At 40.1% G+C, this 22,025-nt stretch overlaps 1 protein-coding gene across 2 annotated transcripts; it reads right to left on the bottom strand.

Moving 5' to 3' along the window:
• Positions 1 to 25: 25 nt before the first annotated feature.
• On the bottom strand, positions 26 to 21,801 carry zfr (zinc finger RNA binding protein). Of its 2 annotated transcripts, XM_073860696.1 has the most exons (20): positions 21,674 to 21,801; positions 21,408 to 21,489; positions 17,243 to 17,525; positions 16,977 to 17,136; positions 16,610 to 16,823; positions 15,514 to 15,757; positions 15,000 to 15,212; positions 10,460 to 10,760; positions 9,836 to 10,026; positions 9,631 to 9,750; positions 9,401 to 9,546; positions 9,153 to 9,318; positions 8,820 to 9,031; positions 8,574 to 8,724; positions 7,551 to 7,692; positions 5,001 to 5,098; positions 4,092 to 4,187; positions 3,835 to 3,946; positions 1,753 to 1,850; positions 26 to 1,607 (listed from the first exon to the last, which is right to left on the bottom strand). In XM_073860696.1, the coding sequence occupies exons 1-20, from the start codon at positions 21,708 to 21,710 to the stop codon at positions 1,425 to 1,427; spliced, it is 3,249 nt and encodes a 1,082-aa protein (XP_073716797.1). In that variant the 5' UTR covers positions 21,711 to 21,801; the 3' UTR covers positions 26 to 1,424. The 2 variants fall into 2 exon arrangements, 1 of the variants encoding a protein (XP_073716797.1); XR_012365365.1 differs by lacking the exons at positions 26 to 1,607; positions 1,753 to 1,850; positions 5,001 to 5,098 and having other exon boundaries at positions 3,915 to 3,946.
• Between the last annotated feature and the right edge of the window lie 224 nt (positions 21,802 to 22,025).

The following is a 22,025-nucleotide window of genomic DNA, read 5'->3' as shown; positions in this document are numbered from 1 at the left end:
AATTCAATTAAAAGCAGAAACATCATTCAAGAAATGTATTTATTATAAGCATTGTAATGCAGTAGTACCTTGACAGTGAATGACAAGCATCAATGGGTCTACATAAATTTGCAGTTACAACACAGAAACCAAACGTATTTTCCTCCCATCGTCTTCAATACAATTTATCAAACGCCATAAAGCAAAATTAGGGGCAAGCAACTAATAACCATTAAAACAAAATTCATAAAAATCAACATTCCTGTGCTTTAAAACCATACAGGCATTTGTTTTTTTAAAGATCTATTGCGAGATTAGACACAGGCTTATTCATGATTATATATATATTATATAGACCATAGTTATGATCATATGTACATTTAGAGGTACAGGGATTACACAGTTATGACACGAACACAAAGAACCAGACCTGGGTCAATTTCAAAATGAAAAACCAAAAGCAAAATGTCTTTGACCTTTGAAGTACTCCAGTGTTCACTATTTGCATACATCCAAACAGATCTGAAAGAAGTAACTTAAGATTAAGCCCTAACTCAACATTAACGCGTGTCAATGGGTAGATATTTGGTATTCGGCCCAGGTTTGATTTTAACAACCAGTGTGTTATCCGAAATGATACAGCTACACCACAGAGGCCTGTGAATATCAACAGCACACTTACAGCCTAAATATGGGACAATTTTAGCTTTACATCACTTGCATTAAGCATATTGAAGAAACAAAGTAGACGTTTAGACGTGTTTCAAGGTTGTTAATTAGTTAATGATGTGATTTACAAATGGATAACAGCAAACCCAGCCCTCAAATTGCACTATTATATACATTTATAAATCCACACCCAGTCAGCCTACAACACAATGCAACTAATGCGTAAATCTCTCATTTTTTTACCTTGTATTTTATGGTTTAAAAGGAATGTTATTAGCCAAAATAAATAATGAAAACAACTGTATGATTTAATAGCAAGATAACTGTTAACATAACTTTAGATTTCTCACTAAACAGGGTAAGAGACCTTAAAGAAAGAATCTGTTGCACACTAATATTAGTCATCTGTTCACGCTGTTGACTTGCTTATAGAAATGCCCAGCCTACATTCAGCTAAAATTTCACTTTGAGATAATTAATTAGTACATCCAACAAGCTCAACATCTCAAATTCGTGGCCAACCTTAAATTATTTTAGGCTAAATAAGCAAAGAAAGAAAAAAAAGAGGTGGACTATGTGATTTTACAGTGTTAAGTCAAATGAAACCTAGCATATTCTAAGCAGCCATTATAAGGGGGTTTAACGGTTAAAAATTTTCCAGGGAGAAGTAACCGACATGCACAGAAGTCAACAGAATAAACAATTTGTATTCCTGGAATGCACAGGATTTGAAATGGGTACAGAGCGAAAGAGGACTTGTCATACTGCTGTGCGCTTTAGAAGCCTTCATAATCTTTCTTGTCCTTCTTCCCTTCAGCTTCGAATCCATCATTACTCTCGCTGTTGTCGCGGCGTCTCTTGCGGTTATTTCGTACGTTGAAGCGCGAGTTCATCTGGGGCAATGGGTCCATACCCAGAACCTTGTGAATCTGACGGAACGCCAGCAGTCTCAGAGCAAACTGCAGAAAAAAGCAGCACATCAATCACTATTATGACTCAAATATTTATTCTTCATGCAGTTATTCCTAAAACATGTCAGTCTTTGTTTGTACTGTGAAACAGCAGAGATTTCATCAGTAATATTTAGTCTTACTGTGTACTTACCTGAGCGCTTAAAGTAATATCCTCTCTCTGCTGCTCCTCCATTGCACCCAATGTGTCTGTTGGATTCTTCTCACAGGGATCTATCAGTCCTGGAGCACCTGCATTGCAAGCAATAGTACATAAGCCACAGTAGGTACGTGTACACCCAACCAAACAATCCAATTGTAATCATATTGATGGTTTAATTGGATAAAAAAGCCTTCATGTAAACACCTTAATCAATACGATTGCATTGAAAGGGTGGTGTAGTCTGATCCAGAGTCCTGCATGGGTCCATTTTTGGAGACCCGCCCGTACCACTGATCTATATAAATGACTGGATTGCGCATAGAACGCTTGACGTAACAGCGTGAGGTGAAGCCAGCACAGAGTTCGAGCGGCCATCTTGGTATACCCAACCGGCAGAGGGCGTCATTGACTTCCATTCAAAAACATGATCTAATTTCACCCGCTTTACAGCGTATCAGTCACACAAGGTTAATTTTTAGGATGTGTACTTAAATTAATAGTTAATTCTGGTGTTATTTGCAATGTTTATGTTTTAATCGGGCAGGTTAAAAACGTTAAACGATTAGTCAATTTTCTTAAAAGAAAAAAACCAGATAATCAACTCACCACCATGTCATCCAAAATGCCGATGTCTCTCTTTGTCCAGTCGAGAATAAACTATGTTTGAGGAAAACATTGCAGGATTCCTCTCATTCTAATGGAGCCCAACATTTAATACCCAACACTCAACAGTTCTCTCAACGGAGTTTCAAAGGACCACAAACAATCCCAAACGAGGGACAAGGGTCCCATCTAGCGAAACGACCGTCATTTTTGCCAACAAAATAACAAATATACACTTTTAAAAGCACAACTTCTCATGTAGATACGGTCGTGATGCGCCAGCTGACCCCACGCAATACGTCATGACGTCAAGAGGTCACAGAGGACGAACACGAAACTCCGCCCCAGTGTTTACAAGCGTCTTGAAAGAGGACAGTTCCTACATTGTTGTATGTCAACTGATACTAATTCATGTCTTTGTGTCAGTTTATTGTTTACAATGGTCCGCAAATGTGCTTTTATATATCAACACGTGACCTCCCTACGTCACTACGCATTTACGTTAGGTTGCGCTGGACCGGACCTAGACGAAAAGTTGTGGTTTAAAGGTACATATTTTTAATTTTTCTTGTCAAAAATGACAATCGTTTCGCTAGACAAGACCCCCATGCATCCCTGGGATCGTTTATAGTCCTCTGAAACTCCGCTGAAAAAAACTGCCAAGTGTTGAGTTAAGTATTAAATGTTGGGCTCCATTAAAGTCCAATAAAATTAGAAAAATCCTGCAATGCTTTCCCCAAAAAACACAATTTCTTCTCGACTGAACAAAGAAAGACATCAACACCCTGGATGACATGGTGGTGAGTAAATTATCTGGATTTTTCTTTTAAGAAAATGGACCAATCCTTTAAGGTGAGTATGTCTGCTGCATTCGGTTAATGACACAGGTATAAATAAAGTTTTTTTTTTGACATTCAGCTACACGGTCAGCGTTATTTCTCTGAATAAGTTTAGGTAACTTGTAAAGATAACAATGGTCTGGTCTGATTATCAGGAGAAAGATACACATGTAAACACGTGAATCGTAGTATTTTCTCAATCGGATGTAAAAATACCTTGTGCACATGTGCAGAAGAATTGTGCTTAAGTTCACGCCTTATATTTACGCATCACATGATTCTCATCACAGAAACATGCAATAGCAAGGCAATGGAAACACGCATTATTAATGGAGTCACGCCCTATACATTTTGCATGGTTCATGTGTAGTTTCATAACATTACATAAAACAATAGCAAAAAAATAGCATTGTGCCTTTTGAAAAGTGTGTCGTTTTTGCCTACATCTGAAATTTTCTTAACTTTTCAGCTCAACTTATCCAGAGATAAAGCGTGACCTCGACGAGAGATGTTGTGCGCTACATTGCCAAGTCTTACTGCGGGGGATTTATTTTCAGAGTTGGCCAATTTCAGAGATATGCAATAAAATAGCCATTATACAATAACTGCACAAGAAAGTGTCCCATCTCACCAGACAGAAGAATGCCAGATGAAATGCATTCAAAGACTCTTCGAAGAGCATCTCCAGGGCTCATTGGTCCAGGAGCACTGCTAATGGCCTTCTCCACCAACAGCTCCATAGCCTTTATAGAGTGAACACAATAAATTCACAATATTTAATACCATGGAAACTAAAAGCTATTTTTGTCATTTTGTATTTAAACATTCAACTACAGTGTAAAGGAAGCCATTTTGAAAAATTGACCAAAAACTACTTTCTACACTCACCCAGCTTGGGAAGGCAGACCAGGTAGGAACTCGCTGACAAAGGTCACGCAGTATTCGAATGACAATCACACATGACTGGAGTCCATTAGCTCTAGCCTTCAGTGCAGTAAGGTCAAGATTAGTTAATGCACAACAGCACTTACAAAAAGTCATAAAACATGGCGGGTTCAGATAGAGGTGCAACACTACTGTTCACAATGGAAGCTTTTAATTGGTTTACAAACAGCATATCATAAGCTGCCATTTCCAGCAGTATTTTACCTCAGCATTAGTAAAAGAGTTCAAAGTTTGCAAGATTCACTGGGAATGACTCCCTGGTAATCTTGTAAACCTTGACCTCAGTAGTCAGATACTTCACAAACATATACTTTCATTTTACAAAAGATCAGTTTGCAAGTAGTTGCATAGGAACTGAAACAGTCAAGGAAACCTGCTTTATTTCACCCGTGTGTTTGCAGAGACTGCAAAAACACAGGAAACTAATCAGATATTCCTTTCCTCTCAATCCCTATTCCAAGAAAAAAATCATTAACAGAACTAAAGAAATAAAAAACAAAACAAACAAACGCTCAACATGAAAGCTCTTATCGATGACACTTTATGCAAAAGTATTCTGCAGCCTTATGGAACCATTTTACGTGCTAATCATTTCATTTTATACTTATAAAATAAATAATGTATGCAAGGATGCCATCTTTTGGATAAGATCAGCTTAAAATGTATAAAGAAAATAGAACGATATACAAATTATCAAATTTTATACTGCATCCTTGTATCACCTTTTCCTCATAAAATCAACTTTTGAGGTTTAAAATTTACAAAAAAGAAAGACTAAACAACTCAAATCAACAAACAAAAATAAATACATCTCATAAGGCTACGAGAAGAAAGTAAAATGATGTTCCGAACCTGGAACCACTTAGCGTGGCGTAGGGCAGCCAGAGCGTCAAGGCATTTTTGCCTGTCCAAGACGTCCGCTGGGTCTGTCACCATACTCGAGGTTACATCTAAAAATGGATCGAATTGTCAAATGATGGTGAGGAATGGGTGTTTGACCAGGTCAGAGAGACTGCCAAGAACACATTGCCACACATACCAAACTGGTCCCTTGCTCACTTCTCTTTCCAAATGTAAAAACGTACAAAGCTTTCGTTTCGCCCCATGTGCAGAATCGTTCAGATCTTTTCAACAACATTATGGATCAGCTACGCTTGTCATTTAGTGTACCTTTTTCTCTAGCCTGTGGTGTGGTTAAGAGCTGAGGTAAAGGGAAGGGACAAATGAATCTTGAATTTAAAATAAGGCCATCTTGGGACATAAAACACCGGGAATGTGCCTGACATTTGTATATGATAATGCTCTGCAACCCACTATTTGAAATTGCTTTATGTTACGAAATGCTAAAAAGCCAGATCAAAAACTAGCTTCACAATCCGTAATTGCAACAGTTGGCAGATTTAAGTAGATGTTATCCGTTCGTAATTCCATGTTATTGACTACATGGTTTTAAAACATGCCACTTAAGAAAATTCAAGTGTTGCCATTTTGTCAATTACGGACCATCTTTGTAAATTCCCTGGTTTGCAAAATAAAAAAAATATAGGAGGACACATTAACAATTTGTATTAATGCTACAATATTTAAAAATAAAATGTAGGTGGGAAAGATGATGTCACAAATCATGGGAAGATTATCATTCCTGCATTCCTTTCCTAACCAGCTAACTTTGCATTTAAGAAGAGTACATTTTTCTGAGCTCTGGGCAAAAACAAATAGTGGATTCCAGTAACTACCCCAGTTGAAATATTAAAATGAGCTATTAAAATGGAAAAAATTAAATACCAAAAACCTTTATGAATAAAGTCATTGTACTGATCCAAAAACATTGGAAAGATAATGATGGACTGCCATGGTACTGCATGTGTAATCATGAAAATGATGTAAAACAGGGATATCGAGGGAGATGTGCAGTGTTTACAGCTAATGTTGTTTTTTATTGCAGTGGTTCACTACAGTTGCAATGGTAGGTGTGGCAAAGTGTTTGAAGGTATTTAGGAGGGGGACCTTGGTCAAAAATCCTTCCGGAGCTGGTAGACGTAGCCTCAGATGGGAGACAATTTGCTGAAAAATGCAAGGAGGCTTTGGGCTGGACTTGAAAAGCTTTGTATACATGAAGGCAGCAATGCGTGCTGGCAAGAAAATACGAAGCTCCCAGCAGGAGGATTAGGACATCACTGCATGCATACCTGTCATGATTGGGTTTGAAGAACCCCATACCGTTATGTATACCGAAGGCAACCCAAGATTCCTTTAACAAAGCCTTCCTCCTCCCAAAAGCTTACTGATACTCCCCTAAGGAGCCAAATGGTAGGAATGGTGCAACAGAGCATATAGCGAAAGCCTGCATTTAAGATTTCACCATTACAGCGTCTTCCTAAAAACTAAAACTTGCATGAATAATCCTTTAATTTAATAATGAAATTATCCTATGACTTAGTTGGGATGAATGTAGCGTTTTTGTCGTCGTGCTTAAATTTCCTTTAGATTAAAGGAAAATGTATCAATCTAGGATTGCTTTAACTGCGAATATTAAAAATAATCACGGTAAAGTGGACTGCTTCTCTCAGGGGAGCACTTTCATTTTGGAATAGGTGGATCTCAAAATGGTGAACCTTCTTATCACCAGACAAAAATAAAGATTTGTTTCCTGTGGGGACATTACAGGCATTCCAACTACACCTAAACAGCTCGGACCGCAAGCGTTTCTCCTGAAACCTAATTCAGGAATTTCCCTTCTGTTGTTTGCACCGAATACCACCCTCTCGACCCCCTGGGAAGAAATACAGTTGAATTTATGTTTTGCATAAAACAATCCCCTTGAACACAGGAAACAAAAATGAATCTTACCCGGGACTAACTAGACTGACACAATGCAAACACTTATCATGCTTGTTTTGGGAAGAGCTTTAAGAGCACTGGAGAAGTGTTACAAAGAGAAGGCCCCGAGCACCACTGCTGGCATCTTGGTTGGGTCACAATAAAACCTGGTAGCGTTGAACTCGAAACTATACCAACTTGAAACCATTTGAACTGGCTTCAAATCTCGTTCAGTCATACTTTAAATAAAACGCATGAACACAAAAGTGGCTGTCATATGCAGTTACTTTGTTCAAAATATAAATGGCACCAATGCGATGTTGCTCAAGTTTTGAAGGCAACCTGCGCTACATTTCTTACTGATGATGACCAAGCTCAAGCACATACCAGGTTTACTTTGGAGCACCCTTTTTTAAAAATGTTTTTTGCATTTTTAAGACCTTTTGTACAACTGTGTTGCCTGTATTTAGATCTAGTACGGTCTTCCCACAGTGCCAACAGATGGGCTCTATAGGGTGTCAAATCAGCATATAATATTAATCAGATAGGTTGTCGGTTAATGTGAACAACGTCTTTTCCAACCTCCATCCCGGACGCTCTCCTCTCGGATGACGGGCGAGGTAAGAGTGATGGTCACCTGCATCTTGGGCTCACCGCAGGAGGTGAGGATAATAGCAGCTTCTTGGGTGGAACCTTTAACCTCATATTTCTCTGGTGTTACCATCTGACAAACACACGGGTTAGCAGAAAAAACAAGTCAAACAAAGCATTCATCTATTTGAGGGGTGAAAAACACATTTAAGCACGTTAAAGGAATAGTCTACTCATTTTCAACATCAAAATATGTTATTACCTTAACTAAGAATTGTTGATACATCCCTCTATCATCTGTGTGCGTGCACGTAAGCGCTGGAGCGCACTGCGACGCTTCGACAGCATCTAGCCTAGCCCCATTCATTCAACGGCACCATCCAGAGACAAAGTCAGAAGTGACCAAACACATCAACGCCCTTCCTATTTAAGACGAGTAGTTATACGAGCAAGTTTGGTGGTACAAAACAAAACGCAGCGCCCCTCCAAGCGGACTCAAAAGAGGAACTACACTCCATGGCGTAATAGCACCCCTGGGAGCACGTCGACCCTGCACAGTAACACCCCCCCTCTCCCATTATGAGAGGGAGAAGGGGAGCGGACTTTTCAGGAGAGTCATAGTACTCCCAAAAGTGCCATAAAATATAGTTCCTCCCCCAAATCCGCTTAGAAAAGCGCTACGTTTTATTTTGTACCACCTAACTTGCTCGTATAACTACTCGTCTAAAATAGGAAGAACGTTGATGTGTTTGGTCACTTCTAACTTTATCTCTAAATGGTACCATTGAATGAATGGGGCTAAGCTAAATGCCATCGAAGCATCGCAGCGCGCTCCAGCACTTACGTGCACGCACACAGATGATAGAGGGATGTATCAACAATTCCCAGCCAAGGCAACAACACATTTTAATATTGAAAATGAGTAGACCATTCCTCCAAAAGCTTACAGTGAAATTCACTTTAAATTCAGTACAGCATCTGAAACTCAAGAAAACTCAATGACATAACCGGTACCGTGAGCTGTTTGGGGAGATGGTCCACAATTCGAGTGAGCAGATTCGTTGTTGGCTTCTCAGAACACAGGAGGACCAGGTTGACATTTTTGTCTCCTCGCAGAAGCAAGCCCTTGGCAAGAACGCCTACTCGCATAACGCCTTTCAGCAATCTGCATAGGAAAGGAGGTGATGTATAGCTTTGCCATTATCTTTTCTTTGCATTGAAGTGTGCAGGGATGAGTAAACTAGAGCTTTTCTGTCCTACCTGTCTTTGGGAGGATCTTTCTTCTCTTTGTCCTCTTCTTTGCCCTTTGCGTTTGCATCTTGGTCACTGATTATGTCAGAGACTAGCTTAAGTGCTCTCTCTGTGATTGAGACGATCTTCTGGATGGCCTGAAGCTCATCTTCAGAGGGGTAAATAGCTGCATGTTTGGTCATCACGTAACGATCGTCTGAGGAATCAGGACGACGTGGAGGCTGAAATAAAAGAAAAACATTGGTTCCAATGATAAACAAGCCAAAAACTTTAAAAACTCCAAAAGCACACATGCTTGAAATATCCAGTAACCAGATTGGCCTCTAAATTCTCAGCACTCACCATTGGTCCTTGTGGCTGAGGAATGGGCATGCCAGGCCTCACTCCCAGGAGGCCTGGAGGTCCAGGTGGACCCTGCGGATAACCTCCGTCAGGCATTCGTCGTCTGTCCTCCCAGTGGTGCTGCTCTTCCTCCATTCGCCGCCAGTACATGTCTTCTTCATAGCGCCTGAGAATAAGTCACAATGATTAGAGCCTCACACTTAAAAAGGTGGATATTGTTGAACTGAAGAAGCAAAATGGCATCCAACCTCATTTCCATCCTCCAGCGCTCCTCTTCTTCACGTCTTCTCCAGTATTCTTCCTTCTGCATTTGCTTTCTCATCTTTTCTTCTTGGATCTTCCTAGCTCTGATGCTAGGCTTGACCTCCACCTGGAGATCTGGGTTCACCTTTTTCTTATACACAGTAGAAAATACAATTAGCATCATTAAAGGGGTGTGCACTACTTGAGTATTTTAGTTACAAGTCTTATACTCTACCTTATATTGCAGTCGATGTCTCCTTCCCTTTAAATGCATTTCCTTTGCATTCGGATCATTGAAACTGCATTCACACAGCTTGCAGTGGAAGCGGATAACTTTTCCTTCATCATTCCTTACCTGTAAAAAAAGTTAGATTTTTTGATTTATAGAAAATTGACTTGCAGGAATGGTTTCGCTGTAATCCGTAAATGAATTCTGTTACCTCTTCAACATAGTCATGTCCGACAGGCTGAACGTCACTCTGCAGGGCTGCGAGCGCTGACTGAGGCGACATACAGTCAGAAGTGTCATTCTTCGCATCCAGTGATGATGCAGGCACAGACTGGGCTGATTTGGCTGCCTCCACCTTTGACTCCTCATTTTTAGCAGCAGTGGTCTGTAACTTGTTACCCCCTGATTTGGTCATGCATTAAAAAAAAGCAAAATCTTTAGTTAATCTAGAATTTTTAAAAATCGGGGGGGGGGGTTGTGGTCGAGTAAGACCTGCCTAGCCAGAAACCATACACCATACATTTGCCTTGACAAACTACACTGATACAAATTATTGAGTAGGGACGCACTAATATGGTATTTTTGGCAGATGCCCACACTAGCTTTAATAATCAGCAATTGGCCAATTTAGATTATGATCTTCAGTCAGTTACACCCATTTTAACTTCAGTTATCAGATCACAGTTTTGCTTTGAAATTACCACAATTTAACTACACTTCTACACAAAGGAATAACAAGGCAAATCCCAAATCTTTGGTTTATATTGGCTTCATAACTTGGATCTTTATAAGTTAAAATATAAGGCATGGCATGAAACCAAGCAGCAATGCCTACCAACAAAGTTGATCTTGGGGGTGTTGACCTTCTTGACTGAGCTGTTGACTGTAAGGCTGCTGGATGCCAAGTTCTTGCCCTGTGCGGCTGAAGCTGCTGTGCTGTTACTCATGCCAACAGATTTTAGGTATGACGCATTGGAAACGGAAGAAAAGTTGGACATTGAGTTGCTTGTGGAACTGTTGATGGTGGAGCTGACGGTCTTACTGGGACCTGCAGTGCTGGAGCTTGAGGCTTGGCTAACGACACTCGGCTCGCTGGATGGGATCGGCTTTCCTAGTTTGGTGTGCAATTTCACAACCTGTAGAAACACATATTACAAATGTAAATACTTATTAGGACTATACTAATGCAGGCTACACCTTCGCCACAGGACAAACATGTCATCGTCTGAGACAACATGGTGTCAAAACACACTATAACAGTGTTTCCCAATCCAGTCCTACATGGCAACCCTCCCAGGATTTTTTAGATCCCTCCTTAAAAGCGGTTTATGTTGTTGCCGCTGAAAAAATCTAACATAATTTTGGGGTTTTATTTGAGTGATTTAAATAAAAACACATTAATTTTCATCATGACAAGTACGCTGCGCCCCTTTGATTGCCACGTCCCTGGCCACATCCACCCGCCCAACCCTACCACCTTAACTAACACATTTTCTGCGGGAAACCCTGCATAGTCAATAACTTCATTTAATAGGATAACAAGGGAAATAAAAAAAAAGTAAATAACCTTTGTTAATATATTAGGGATGTGCATCGATAGATCGCGTTCCCATTAAAAAGACCTGTCAGAAATCGATTCTGAATCGCAAGGGTCCGATTCTGTGGTTCATGCACAGCTTGTGACTCTGTGAAAAGTCCTTATATCAATCTAAAATGACTACAAGTTTGACTCGTTTATAACGTGCATTTAAAAAAGCAACACTCGTCAAACACTATCATTCAAAATATTCTCTATTATCATGAAAACACCTGAAACAATCTGAAGAACAGCAATATAAATATGCCTCCAGATATTTCCTGGAATAGTGTTTGTGATGATACTACTTCTGTGGCACAAATAGAGTTTCTGCACGAAAGCGCCCTCTGGCTTTTGAATGTGGCAGCATTTCACCGTAATTCATTCAAATTCATTAATTGAGAAACCGCGCATTTGCCCGATTATTTGTCACAACACTATAATATATCATTAGTGATGTGGATTAATGGCTTTTTTCATCGTGATGCTAATGTGTACAATTAATACATTGATACATAAAAATGAATAATCAATTATTAAAAAGGCAAAGTCTCTCTTAGGCGTGCGCCTCTTGCTTGGGTGTAATGCGACATCACGCGTGTGTCTGATGAAATGGCCTATATGAAACACTGCTCTAAAGAACAGTTTGTCCATTAAGGACTACGTAGAAGTGGCGGCGCAAAATGGCGACTTCCATGTAAGGGGACCAGTGGTCCATGTAGATAAACACAACTAATTTTAAGGTAATAAAAACAATACAGTTAATTTTGTAAGGTCTTCATACACCACTGATAACATAGTCATGTATATTATATTGCATTTATGTCAAGAGATTCTTCTAAAAGTTACACATTGCAATTTTAATGTTCCAAATAAAAAAAGTCAAATGTGAAAAGCATTTCCAAAACATGCCTCATCATTTACTAATTTAAAGGTGCCATTTGTAATAACTGGGGTAAAAGATTTTAAAAATTAGCTACACGCATCAGAAGAATGAGAAGAAATAAGGGCAAAGATGTCATAAAAAAAATGACAAGGTATAGTGCTGCAGAAATATCAATCTGAATTAGCATGCTAAATTACTAGCTACAGCCCGACTGGTGTTGTAATACCAGTTTCGACCATGGTAGGCGGTATGCGGGCCACGTACATGACCGCCAGCCAAACTGCAATACACGAAGAAGTCGCATGTGTGGGAGTACAGCCCTCTACTACAGCTGCGTCCGAAAACTTAAGGCAGCTGACTTGTTGACTTAAGAGGCATGAAGGCAGCTCAGAGAAATGCAATTCGGACAGCCATGGATTCGGACATGCCTTGATGCCTTCCTGCCTTGCAATAGGGGTTTCGGATGTATTTCAGTTCAGGGAAGAGAGCGCAAGAATGGCTGAAGCAAGAGACATTTACCACTACCACAACCATTCGCTGCAGGGAACAACGCGCTCGGAATCACAAATAAAATCTGATAAATAAAGGAACCGAACCAGAGTAAATACTGGCACTGCTTTTCATCGCTGGAGACAACTAATGGACATGAAAGAAATGAGGTTCGACTCCGAAATGACAACATTTCTTTTCGATTGGCAAGTAAGATGCTGTTAGTATTTCGATAGAAGTTCACTTATAATAGGCATTGCGATAACCTATGCTCAGCTTGTACACGAACTACGGCTTTGTGCAGTAAATGTGGCTCCATCTGAAAGCAGCTGATGGCCATTCACTTTTAATCAAGAAACCGGCTTCACTGACGAGAAGCGCAATGACTATCGCATGCAAATTATCGCGCATCCTTAGCTGTTAGCGTTTAATAGTTAGCTCTACCCACGGATCCGATCCGGTTTTCACCCGTTATCTACCAAGCTGATGCTAAAATGTAACATAAGCTAAGAAGCTTGAAATGTCTTCGATGATAATGAACACCAAATGGACGCACGAAACGTAGCGGAAAACATTGCAATTTTAATGAGACCGAATGGTTTTTTTTGTGACTAATGATAACTTGGTTGCTAATGTAAATCAAACTTGATATATGCTGCTAAATTAAAATAGACCAACTCACTTTCTGGAGGTATACTGCCCCAGTCTGTTTGGAGTGTGGAGTATGAATTGATTTTTTTGGGCGGACATTTTAAATGGTCCCATTAAACATTAAAGGGGAGTACAATGGTATTTCGTGCATTCTGACTTATTAACACCGTTTAAGAGTTGTTTCCTCGTGCTAAACAAATACAAAGTGTTAACAAAGCAGTTGGACGCGTTACGAGTATTTCTTTGCCGAATGCACTTCGCCAGGGTTCGTACAAGTTTCGGAAAGATTTTTTTAACAGGAACTGCTGACGTTTCAGGGAAACGCTATATGCATCACTTCTTTTATGGGCACATCCCCCTAAAAAACCACGCCCACACATCAATCAGCGGGAGAACGAGAGCCGAGTCATAGGCATCACTTTACACTTTGTTTTAGATCAAGAATCAACAATGGCATGAAAGAAGAAGTGTGCTTTTGGATGCAAGGAGAAGAAAGCCAGCATTATGGAAACAATGGATAGAGTTTGTTTATCCAGGGTAGCAGCGGAGTATTGCGTGCATGTTTGTTTAACGCTGAATGTCATTGAAAAGTCCCATCTGGGTCATGAGTTACATGACTTCTGTGTTTGGTTGGAAAAGGCACGCAAGTGCATATTAGGGATGTTCACTTTGACCGTTTAACCGTTAACCGAAGGTAAGAATTTATGACCGATTAACATCATCAGTTAAAATAAAAAAATATTTGTTAATACATGGTGCATGTCGTCATGAGCTGTTTTTACTCAATGACAATTTCATATTAAAATCTATATATGTTAACGGTTAATGTTCGGTTTAGAAGCTACGGTTGTCGGTCGGAAAAATTAACTGATATGAGCATCACTAGTGCATATTAAATAAACGACATGAACATGTAGTGAATCAGAAGTTATCCAGTCAGTGTTGTATAAACGTTGACTTGGACTCGCTCCTCCCGCAGTTCGTAACTCCTCCTTCCAATTTTTTTCTATGTTAATAGAAAGACTCTGTAGCTTTTATAAATCTGATAAAAATAAAGATATGAAGGATGTTATACTACTCTATAGGTACCCCAGATTAACACACAGCGTGTGTTATAGACACTTTAAACATTTACACTGCAGTGTTCTCAAAATACTTACCAGTGACACACTGAGATTACATAGAACGTGTTTTATGGCAGTGGCAGGCACATTTTTTGAATGATTTTCTATGGGCAGCGAGCGTTATGCATACAGTTTATGCGCAGCAAATGCCTCATGTTTCGGCCACCTCCTGCAGCATTCATTTTTCCATTGTCCAATCAAATAAGGGGAGAGGCAGGCCTTTTGTTGTGGTGACACTGTTTACGGTTGCTTGGAACAACCGGAGACTGCACTCACTCACTGCCTCCTGCATGTTTGTCAACCAAGGTCAGAGCAAGCGAGCTTTTTTTAAAGTTTCTGCTAATATGACAGTTAACAGTAAGAGCGGTCACGCTTCAATATTTTATTGACAGGACAGCTGCCTTGGTGGTTGCCTAACAATATAAAAATTAAATTTTTTGGTCACTTGGAAAAAGAGCAGTGCGGTGTGACTGGCCCCAAATCACCTTCAAACAGCTTTGAAAATGTCAAAGTATTTTTTAAGAGCCACCTAAAAACAGCAAGAGCCCACATTTACAAGAGTTTACGCTTCCATCCGAAATCATCTGTGGTTAAAAACAGGCCAACAACAAACTGAAAGCAGATTTGTATGTGAAGAGTGAGTCACAACCTTCTGGTGTTTGGCTCCCCTGATATGTGCGGCGTAGGCATCAGCTCCAGTACAGGAGACGTCACAGAGCTCACAGCGTAGCTGATTTTGGATGCCACGGGCAGAGTTTCCAGCTCCAGAGCTGCTACTGCTGCTGCTACTGCTGGTCTGGGACACCTTTAAAGCAGCTTCTTTCTTCTTGTGCTTTTGGCCCTCCAAGTGTTCCTTATAGGTCTTAAAATACATTGAAGCAAAACTCAACCACAAATCTACTTTACAACCATGCAAATATTTATTTGGAGACCATTCAAAAGAATTAACTTTTTAGATTTTAAATTAGGATCGTCTCCATGTCTGTTATTTTTCATATAATGGGAAATCGTATGTTTTACATATAACCAAACCACAAATTTAGCATAAAGCTCAAGCTCTTACAACATCAAAGATCTCTCCTCCCAATCCAAAGGCAAAATGCCAATCACCACTTAAGCATCAAAGAGGGTGAAAAGTTAAAATAAACAGTTGAAAAAGATACCTGGGGTCCGGCACAACTGATCTTGCAGACGTCGCAGTAGTGTATCTGCGGTGGTTTTGGGGGCTGTTTGGGTTTGAGCGTTTTGTTCTGGAAGGGGGTCTTCTTGGTGAAAGTGCTGCCGGTCCAAGCAGCAGTGGCTGCAGCAACAGCTGCCTGTTTTTGTTGCTGTTGCTGCTGCTGATAGTAGGAAGAGGCGGCTGAATACACAGCAGCTTCATATCCAGAGTATGATGTTCCAGAGTATAAAAAGCACAATTATTGGCCACAGTAAATGATACAGCATGGCATTAACAAAGTCAAGGGTTTGAGTCCAAGGCACACGCATTAGCCTGGTCCAACCAGACTCTCGTACATTCATTTCACTTGTACGGAGAGTCTGGCCGCACTCCATTGCAAAGCGTTACTTCCGTTAAGGAGGGTCCTCTGTTGAAGTTTAAAACTATTGGATCTGCCCTGAGTCACTCTGAATCTGCCATAACCAATCACTAACGTTTGGTCGTGACGTATGTCATGCGTCGAAACCGTCCGGAAACAACAAGTCCGAATGATAAGACCAACAAAACTTAGCAAACCTTGTTCTTGCTCCGGCTTTAACTTCTGTATATTCGGCAGTTTTGCAACAACGGACCGAATAGCTTTTCTCACGTCTTCCTCTGCTGCCATTACTGAACTACAACTCAAACTGACGCACAACGTCATCGTTCTTAGCCACCCCCCTATGCTGTCTGATTGGACCTGCAGATTTTTGCAGGAGACAACAAAACTCTACACAGCAGTTCCAGACGTAGTACTGAAGCGAAATGAAAATTAAGCGGAAGCACGTAGGAGGGCGGAGCCAGGCTACACGCATATCAGTTAAATGTATCTGCTTCACCGCAAGTTGCTTTGGTTGAAACGGCCTGCCAGATAAATTAACATTTGTATTCGTTTTTGAATGTCTACCATTTTAATTTTCATTATACTACTTTAACAAGTGTCTTCAAGACTTGGCATCCATTTCATAATATCAGAACAATAATGTCAACATTTCCTAGAAATAAAACTAAAATACTAAAAATTATTTTAAAGAACCCAGGTGATTTTCTTACCAGAGTATGTGACTGCATTGGTGCTGTAGGTGGGACTCTGCGAGTAGGATGGGACTACAGATGCAGCCCCTGCGACGGGCTGTACAGCAGAGGACACTGGGTAAATGGAGAAGGTTGAGGTGGCGGGGCTGGGGGTGGCTGGCTTTATGGCTGTAACCTGACGCTGGGTTTGCTGGGTCTGGGTGTAAGGAGTGGCGCCTTGACTGTATCCAGTTTTAGGTGCTACAGAGAGGAGTGGCAAACATTGTAATTTAACACTACAGATCCATTTTCATGGTGTCTTTATTGTCCCAAGGAGACTGAGTTTATCTTTATGTATTTGCTTTTCTTTTACAAAAAAGAAAATGCATGCATGCCAAGATGTGTCCAGTGTACCTGTCTGATAGTAGGATTCAGCCACAGTGGGTTGTGGCTGCGCTGCCGCCGCAGCTGCAGCAGCCGCCGCTACGGCTGGTGTAGCTGCAGACTGTTGGTAATATTGCTTGCTGTCATATGCTACAGCTGGTGCTGTGGACCGTACATACGAATACGAGTCCTGCAGAAATAAACAAAAAGCTTGTCAAAGGAGTTGAAATGTTTTGTATTAAAAATAACGAGCCAAGCCAATAAACACTATAAATAGTGTTATAAATGGGGTTTACCTGGTAGTTTTGTGAAGTGACTGGAGGTGGTGGTGGGGGTACCTCAGGCTGTCTCTGGGCATACCCATAATCGGTGGCGGCATGGGTAGGTTGGTATCCTCCATAAGCGGCAGCAGTAGCCGCGGCTGCTACAGCGACTGGTGCTGGCCTGGCTACGGCAACCGTGGCAGCTGTAGGGGCGTAGGCTGCCGCCACCGTGTGCGCTGCCACAGGTGCTTGGTGCACAGTATAGCTGGCCACTGTAGTGGGGTGGGTGTATGCTACCCCAGGGGCCGGCTGTTGACTGCAATGGATGCAAAGAGGATGACAGGGTAAGATGATGACAAATGCAAAGTTTATATGCATTAAAGAAAACAGGTTATTTCAGGACTTTGGCAGGGGTGGTGAATCCCTGTGGTGATTAAGAGATTAAAGAAAGGCTGTTTAACTCCAGCAAGGTCCTCCAGCAGAAACCTAGCAATTTGCAGCCTGTCAACATGCCCAGCAATGTCATACTAATACTGACAAACTACAAAAAAATCTAATCTTCCAATTTGTTTGTTAAAACGATGGACTCCACATAGGTTAAAGGTACAGTGTGTAATTTTTAGAAGGATCTCTTGACAGAAATGCAAAATAATATACAAAACTATATTATCAGGGTGTATAAAGACCTTTTAATAATGAACCATTATGTTTTTATAGAATGAGAAGTTTTTATCGACATACACCGATGGTCCCCTTACGTGGAAGTCGCCATTTTGTGCCGCCATGTTTCTACAGAAGCCTATTACAGACTAACTTTTTTACTAAGTTGTCTCCACAATGACATGTTTGTCCGGTGGCAGCTACTGTAGCTTTTCCAAGCGTTTCAAAAGCAAGGGGTGAGCAGTGGACTGAGCCGTTGGTTGCAATTCGCAACCTCACCACTAGATGCTGCTAAAATTTACACACTGCACCTTTAAATTAAAAATCATTATAAAAATAATAAGATTCATTAAAAGGGGATGAAGCCACTCAAAATGTCACTCCAACTTCCAGTTTCATTGGAAATGTACAAAGCCTTGTCTCCAGAATGACGCATGTCCTATTATGTAATCACAACCATAGATATGTATAAAGGCTAGATGTCTTACAGCGGAGTCTCTAACGGCATCACCTGGCGACCATCTTACCTCAGACAGCTCGCTCACTCGTAGCATTGAGTTTAATAGTGCAGGTACTTTTAAATTACCTTAACATGCTCAATTTTCTATCGATTTTCAAACGGTTTGGTTTTTTACAAACGTTATTAAAGTGGCTATAATTCTGGATGCTTTAACATGTTTCATGAATTTTGTTATTTTTAGTATAAGTATGCAGTGTCATACGTACATCTTTGATGTTTATAACAAACCAAAACCAAAAGTTATGGTCATTTAAAAGTACCTGCACCATTAAAACTCAATGCTATGAGTGAGCGAGCGCCCTGTGGTAAGATGGTCGCCAAAATGCGGACGTTCCACTCAATTGGCCAGCAGCGCGGGCGAGACATCTAGCCTTTATACACATCTATGATCACAACAACCGAGATCATAATTTACTTAAGTGTTCATTTTATAAGAAGCTTCTTGGTTTAGTTTTTATTTTTAATCAATTCCCTTTGTGTATTTGGCAGCTGCTTGGCAGGCATGGCCTTATCGGATAGAATATTGTCCATCCAATGGACAATGAGAAATCTCACCCAAAGCAGTAGACCATCTGGGTATTTCTCACTCTTTTTTACATACTGAGGTTTCGGACATACTACTCATTACACACATTGTCTGAGTCCCAATTTCGCATACTATCCGTCCTAAATAGTAGATGGTCTACTCTTTCCGGCTAGAATTCGAAGTGCAGATCAATGCACACTCTAACGGCTAATATTGCCCACAACCCATTGCATGCGGGAGGGAGGAGTTTAACCACACTGACCCTCTGGCTTATTTGTAGTAATACTGTGGCTGTACAAATGTTAACTTTATTAGTCCATCGAAAGAAACATGGTTACTACACTTTTACTATAGTAAAAGCATGGTTCATTTTCATCTGGGTATTTTTGAGTTATATACATAAGTATAAAATAAGTTAAACAATAGAAAAGTATCTAGAATTTTTATGACGCATAATCATACACTTTAGCTTCATCAAATATCCTGTCCAATCAAATGCTCCCTAGACGCTGAAGCGTCCCCTTACATTGCACGGATCTCTGCCTGAAATTACACGCAACCGAGGTGAAACTTAATACATTTACTAGTTCTTGGCACATAATGCACTACGTAGGGGATAAGAATCGATTCAGACAGTGTAAATATGCTTTCCATTGGGGTGAACGAAGTGTGATATCGTGTCAGTGTCACATAAGTGGTTACAACGCGCGTACACACATACAGGGCTCACTCCAATACAATAACACAGAGTAGGTCTTATGCGCGAGACTGCGCCAAAAACAATGAGCAGCAGATCAAATATCACAAACGATTAGATGGCATCAACATTGTAAACAGCACTGACGAGTAGAAAATGAGACACGGCACATCAATGTTATCACTTTTTTGTGTTTTATTTATTTTGTAATAACTGTTTCATGTGTCTCTATTACACTATTTTAATGCAACTGTGGTGCTAACGAGCTGTCAAATCCAGCTTTGTTGTACTATGCCATAAACGAAACGCTATTGCTTCTTTAAAAAAGAAAAAAAGGAGGGACTTCACAATGGTTCGGTTCTGACTTCCTGTTTAAGTTAAAATGATGTCATCACATCAAATAATGCGGCATGTTCCAAGGCACTAAAGTGGGCCTTTAAGTGGATCTTTACGACAATTATGTTAACATTGACCACATGCTAAATTAGATTATGTTGGAGAAACATTCGTGATACCCTTTAATGTGTGGTTGCCCTACAACACGAAATGCATTTCTGTATGCAAATATTCTGTTCATGGAGAAAGAAGAGAAACCAGCTTTTATTAACCAAGCTAAATTAATAAACAAAAAAAAGTTAATGTTACTTCACAGGTAATGTAACTTAACCTGTCATAAACAAATGTCTAAAGAAAATCTACATTTTGAAATCAGGAGGGAAAACATCAATGCACATGGCACAGTAAGACAAAACACCTAGAAAGTAATCAATTTACTAAAAATAAAACAAACAAAATAAAACATTTAAAACCCGACCAGGAGTGACATTCAAAGAGTCCTTGAAGATGTGTACGTGAAGACATCGCCCTAGCACACATAATTAAAATCACCAACTATGCAGTATAATTGATACAAGACGACGAAAACTTGTCGATATCGATCGACCTTTAAAAATAGCAGGTACATACACGTGAACGTGCTTTTTAGCATTTCGTCTTAACAGTTGTAAAGACGGCCATTGCTCAGAACAGTCATGCGCATAGCTGCAATGGTGCAGATGACAGCTGCAGTCTGCTCGCGCTGCTCAGTATACCGCTGCTGCTTTGGCTAATTTTACGCTTAATTCAAAGACTAACATTGGTTTACATCAAAGAAAAGGTCTAACGTCGCCGGGACAAGATAATACAATAAAGAGAAAGTCTGTTAATGAGGCAAACCCCCTCGGATACCCAAGTTACATAAACATTTTTTGCAAAACCTTTTAAATAAAATGTCAAAGTTATAAGGCAAAATCTCTAATGTATAACTAGTTCATCGAGATCACTTGTTTACTTTAAACAAATACAGGTGCAGTTTATAAATTGTGCACCTGCTTCTGGTTACTACGTTACGTATGATGTTTAAAAAAACGCATCGTTTTTAACCGTTGAAAAATGATAAACCGTTGAAAAATTATAAACGAAATTTAACAAATTAACAAAACATTTTATGTCCTGTGCACCCAGAACACTCACTGCAACGAAACTCAAATGTCAGTGGTTTTTCATTGGGAAAAAAAATAAACAAATGTTTACAAAAATAACACAAGAAAATAACCATGTAAGTTACAGAATAAACAAAATATTAAGAAATCAAAATACAACACTTCCAAATCGTGCATCTAAAGGTTTAAAGCAAAGCTTATCCGCTTCCTACCCTACCCCCACCCAGACCCTGCAACAAAGACAGCAGGGCCAAATCCACCATTACTGAGCCGCCACCATCACCGCGAAGCCCAACAAACATGAAGGCCCGTACCTGTACTGCGCCGCAGCACCATGGGTAAATCCAAAATAGTTGCCGGTGGCCATTTTGGCATCTTCACCTAGCCGGCTGGGCACTACAAAAGAACAGATACATAGAGGGTAAACGGCTGTATGCAGAGGCAACCATGATGAAAAGTCCCGTATCATGTGGAGACAGAAAATACGCCAGAGACTACTGTGAAATAAGCCCTAGCGATGATCCAAATCGTATCCTCTCTGGTTTCCTATCTGATGTTTCAAAATCATAATTTAACTCACCATAGGTGAAGGAGACTACTGGACATATGGGAATCATTGGGGTCCTGTTCTCTTACAAACGCGGTCTCGTAAGCCTGCCTTTTTATATGAGAAGGTCGTACCAGGATATAGATCTTGCTGCGCATGCGCACTGGAAAATGTCAGCGGCGGTTAGTGTAGTTTTATTGTTAAAAACTATTTGAAACTTTTAAAAAATAAGCATCTGCAATTTCTATTAGATTATTGACCACATGTTTTGTAAAGATTGATTTTTGTCAACTCAAATAATTATTAATAGAATAAAATATTAAATGAGTAGGCTAAATCTGGAAAAAAAAAGGTTACTATGTGCTCATATAAGGTGGTGAGAAGA

Source organism: Misgurnus anguillicaudatus, chromosome 22 (genome assembly GCF_027580225.2).
Source record: "Misgurnus anguillicaudatus chromosome 22, ASM2758022v2, whole genome shotgun sequence".
Classification (NCBI taxonomy): domain Eukaryota; kingdom Metazoa; phylum Chordata; class Actinopteri; order Cypriniformes; family Cobitidae; genus Misgurnus; species Misgurnus anguillicaudatus.
The sequence above is the reverse complement of the archived record's forward strand: the minus strand, read 5'-3'. Positions and strand labels throughout refer to the sequence as shown.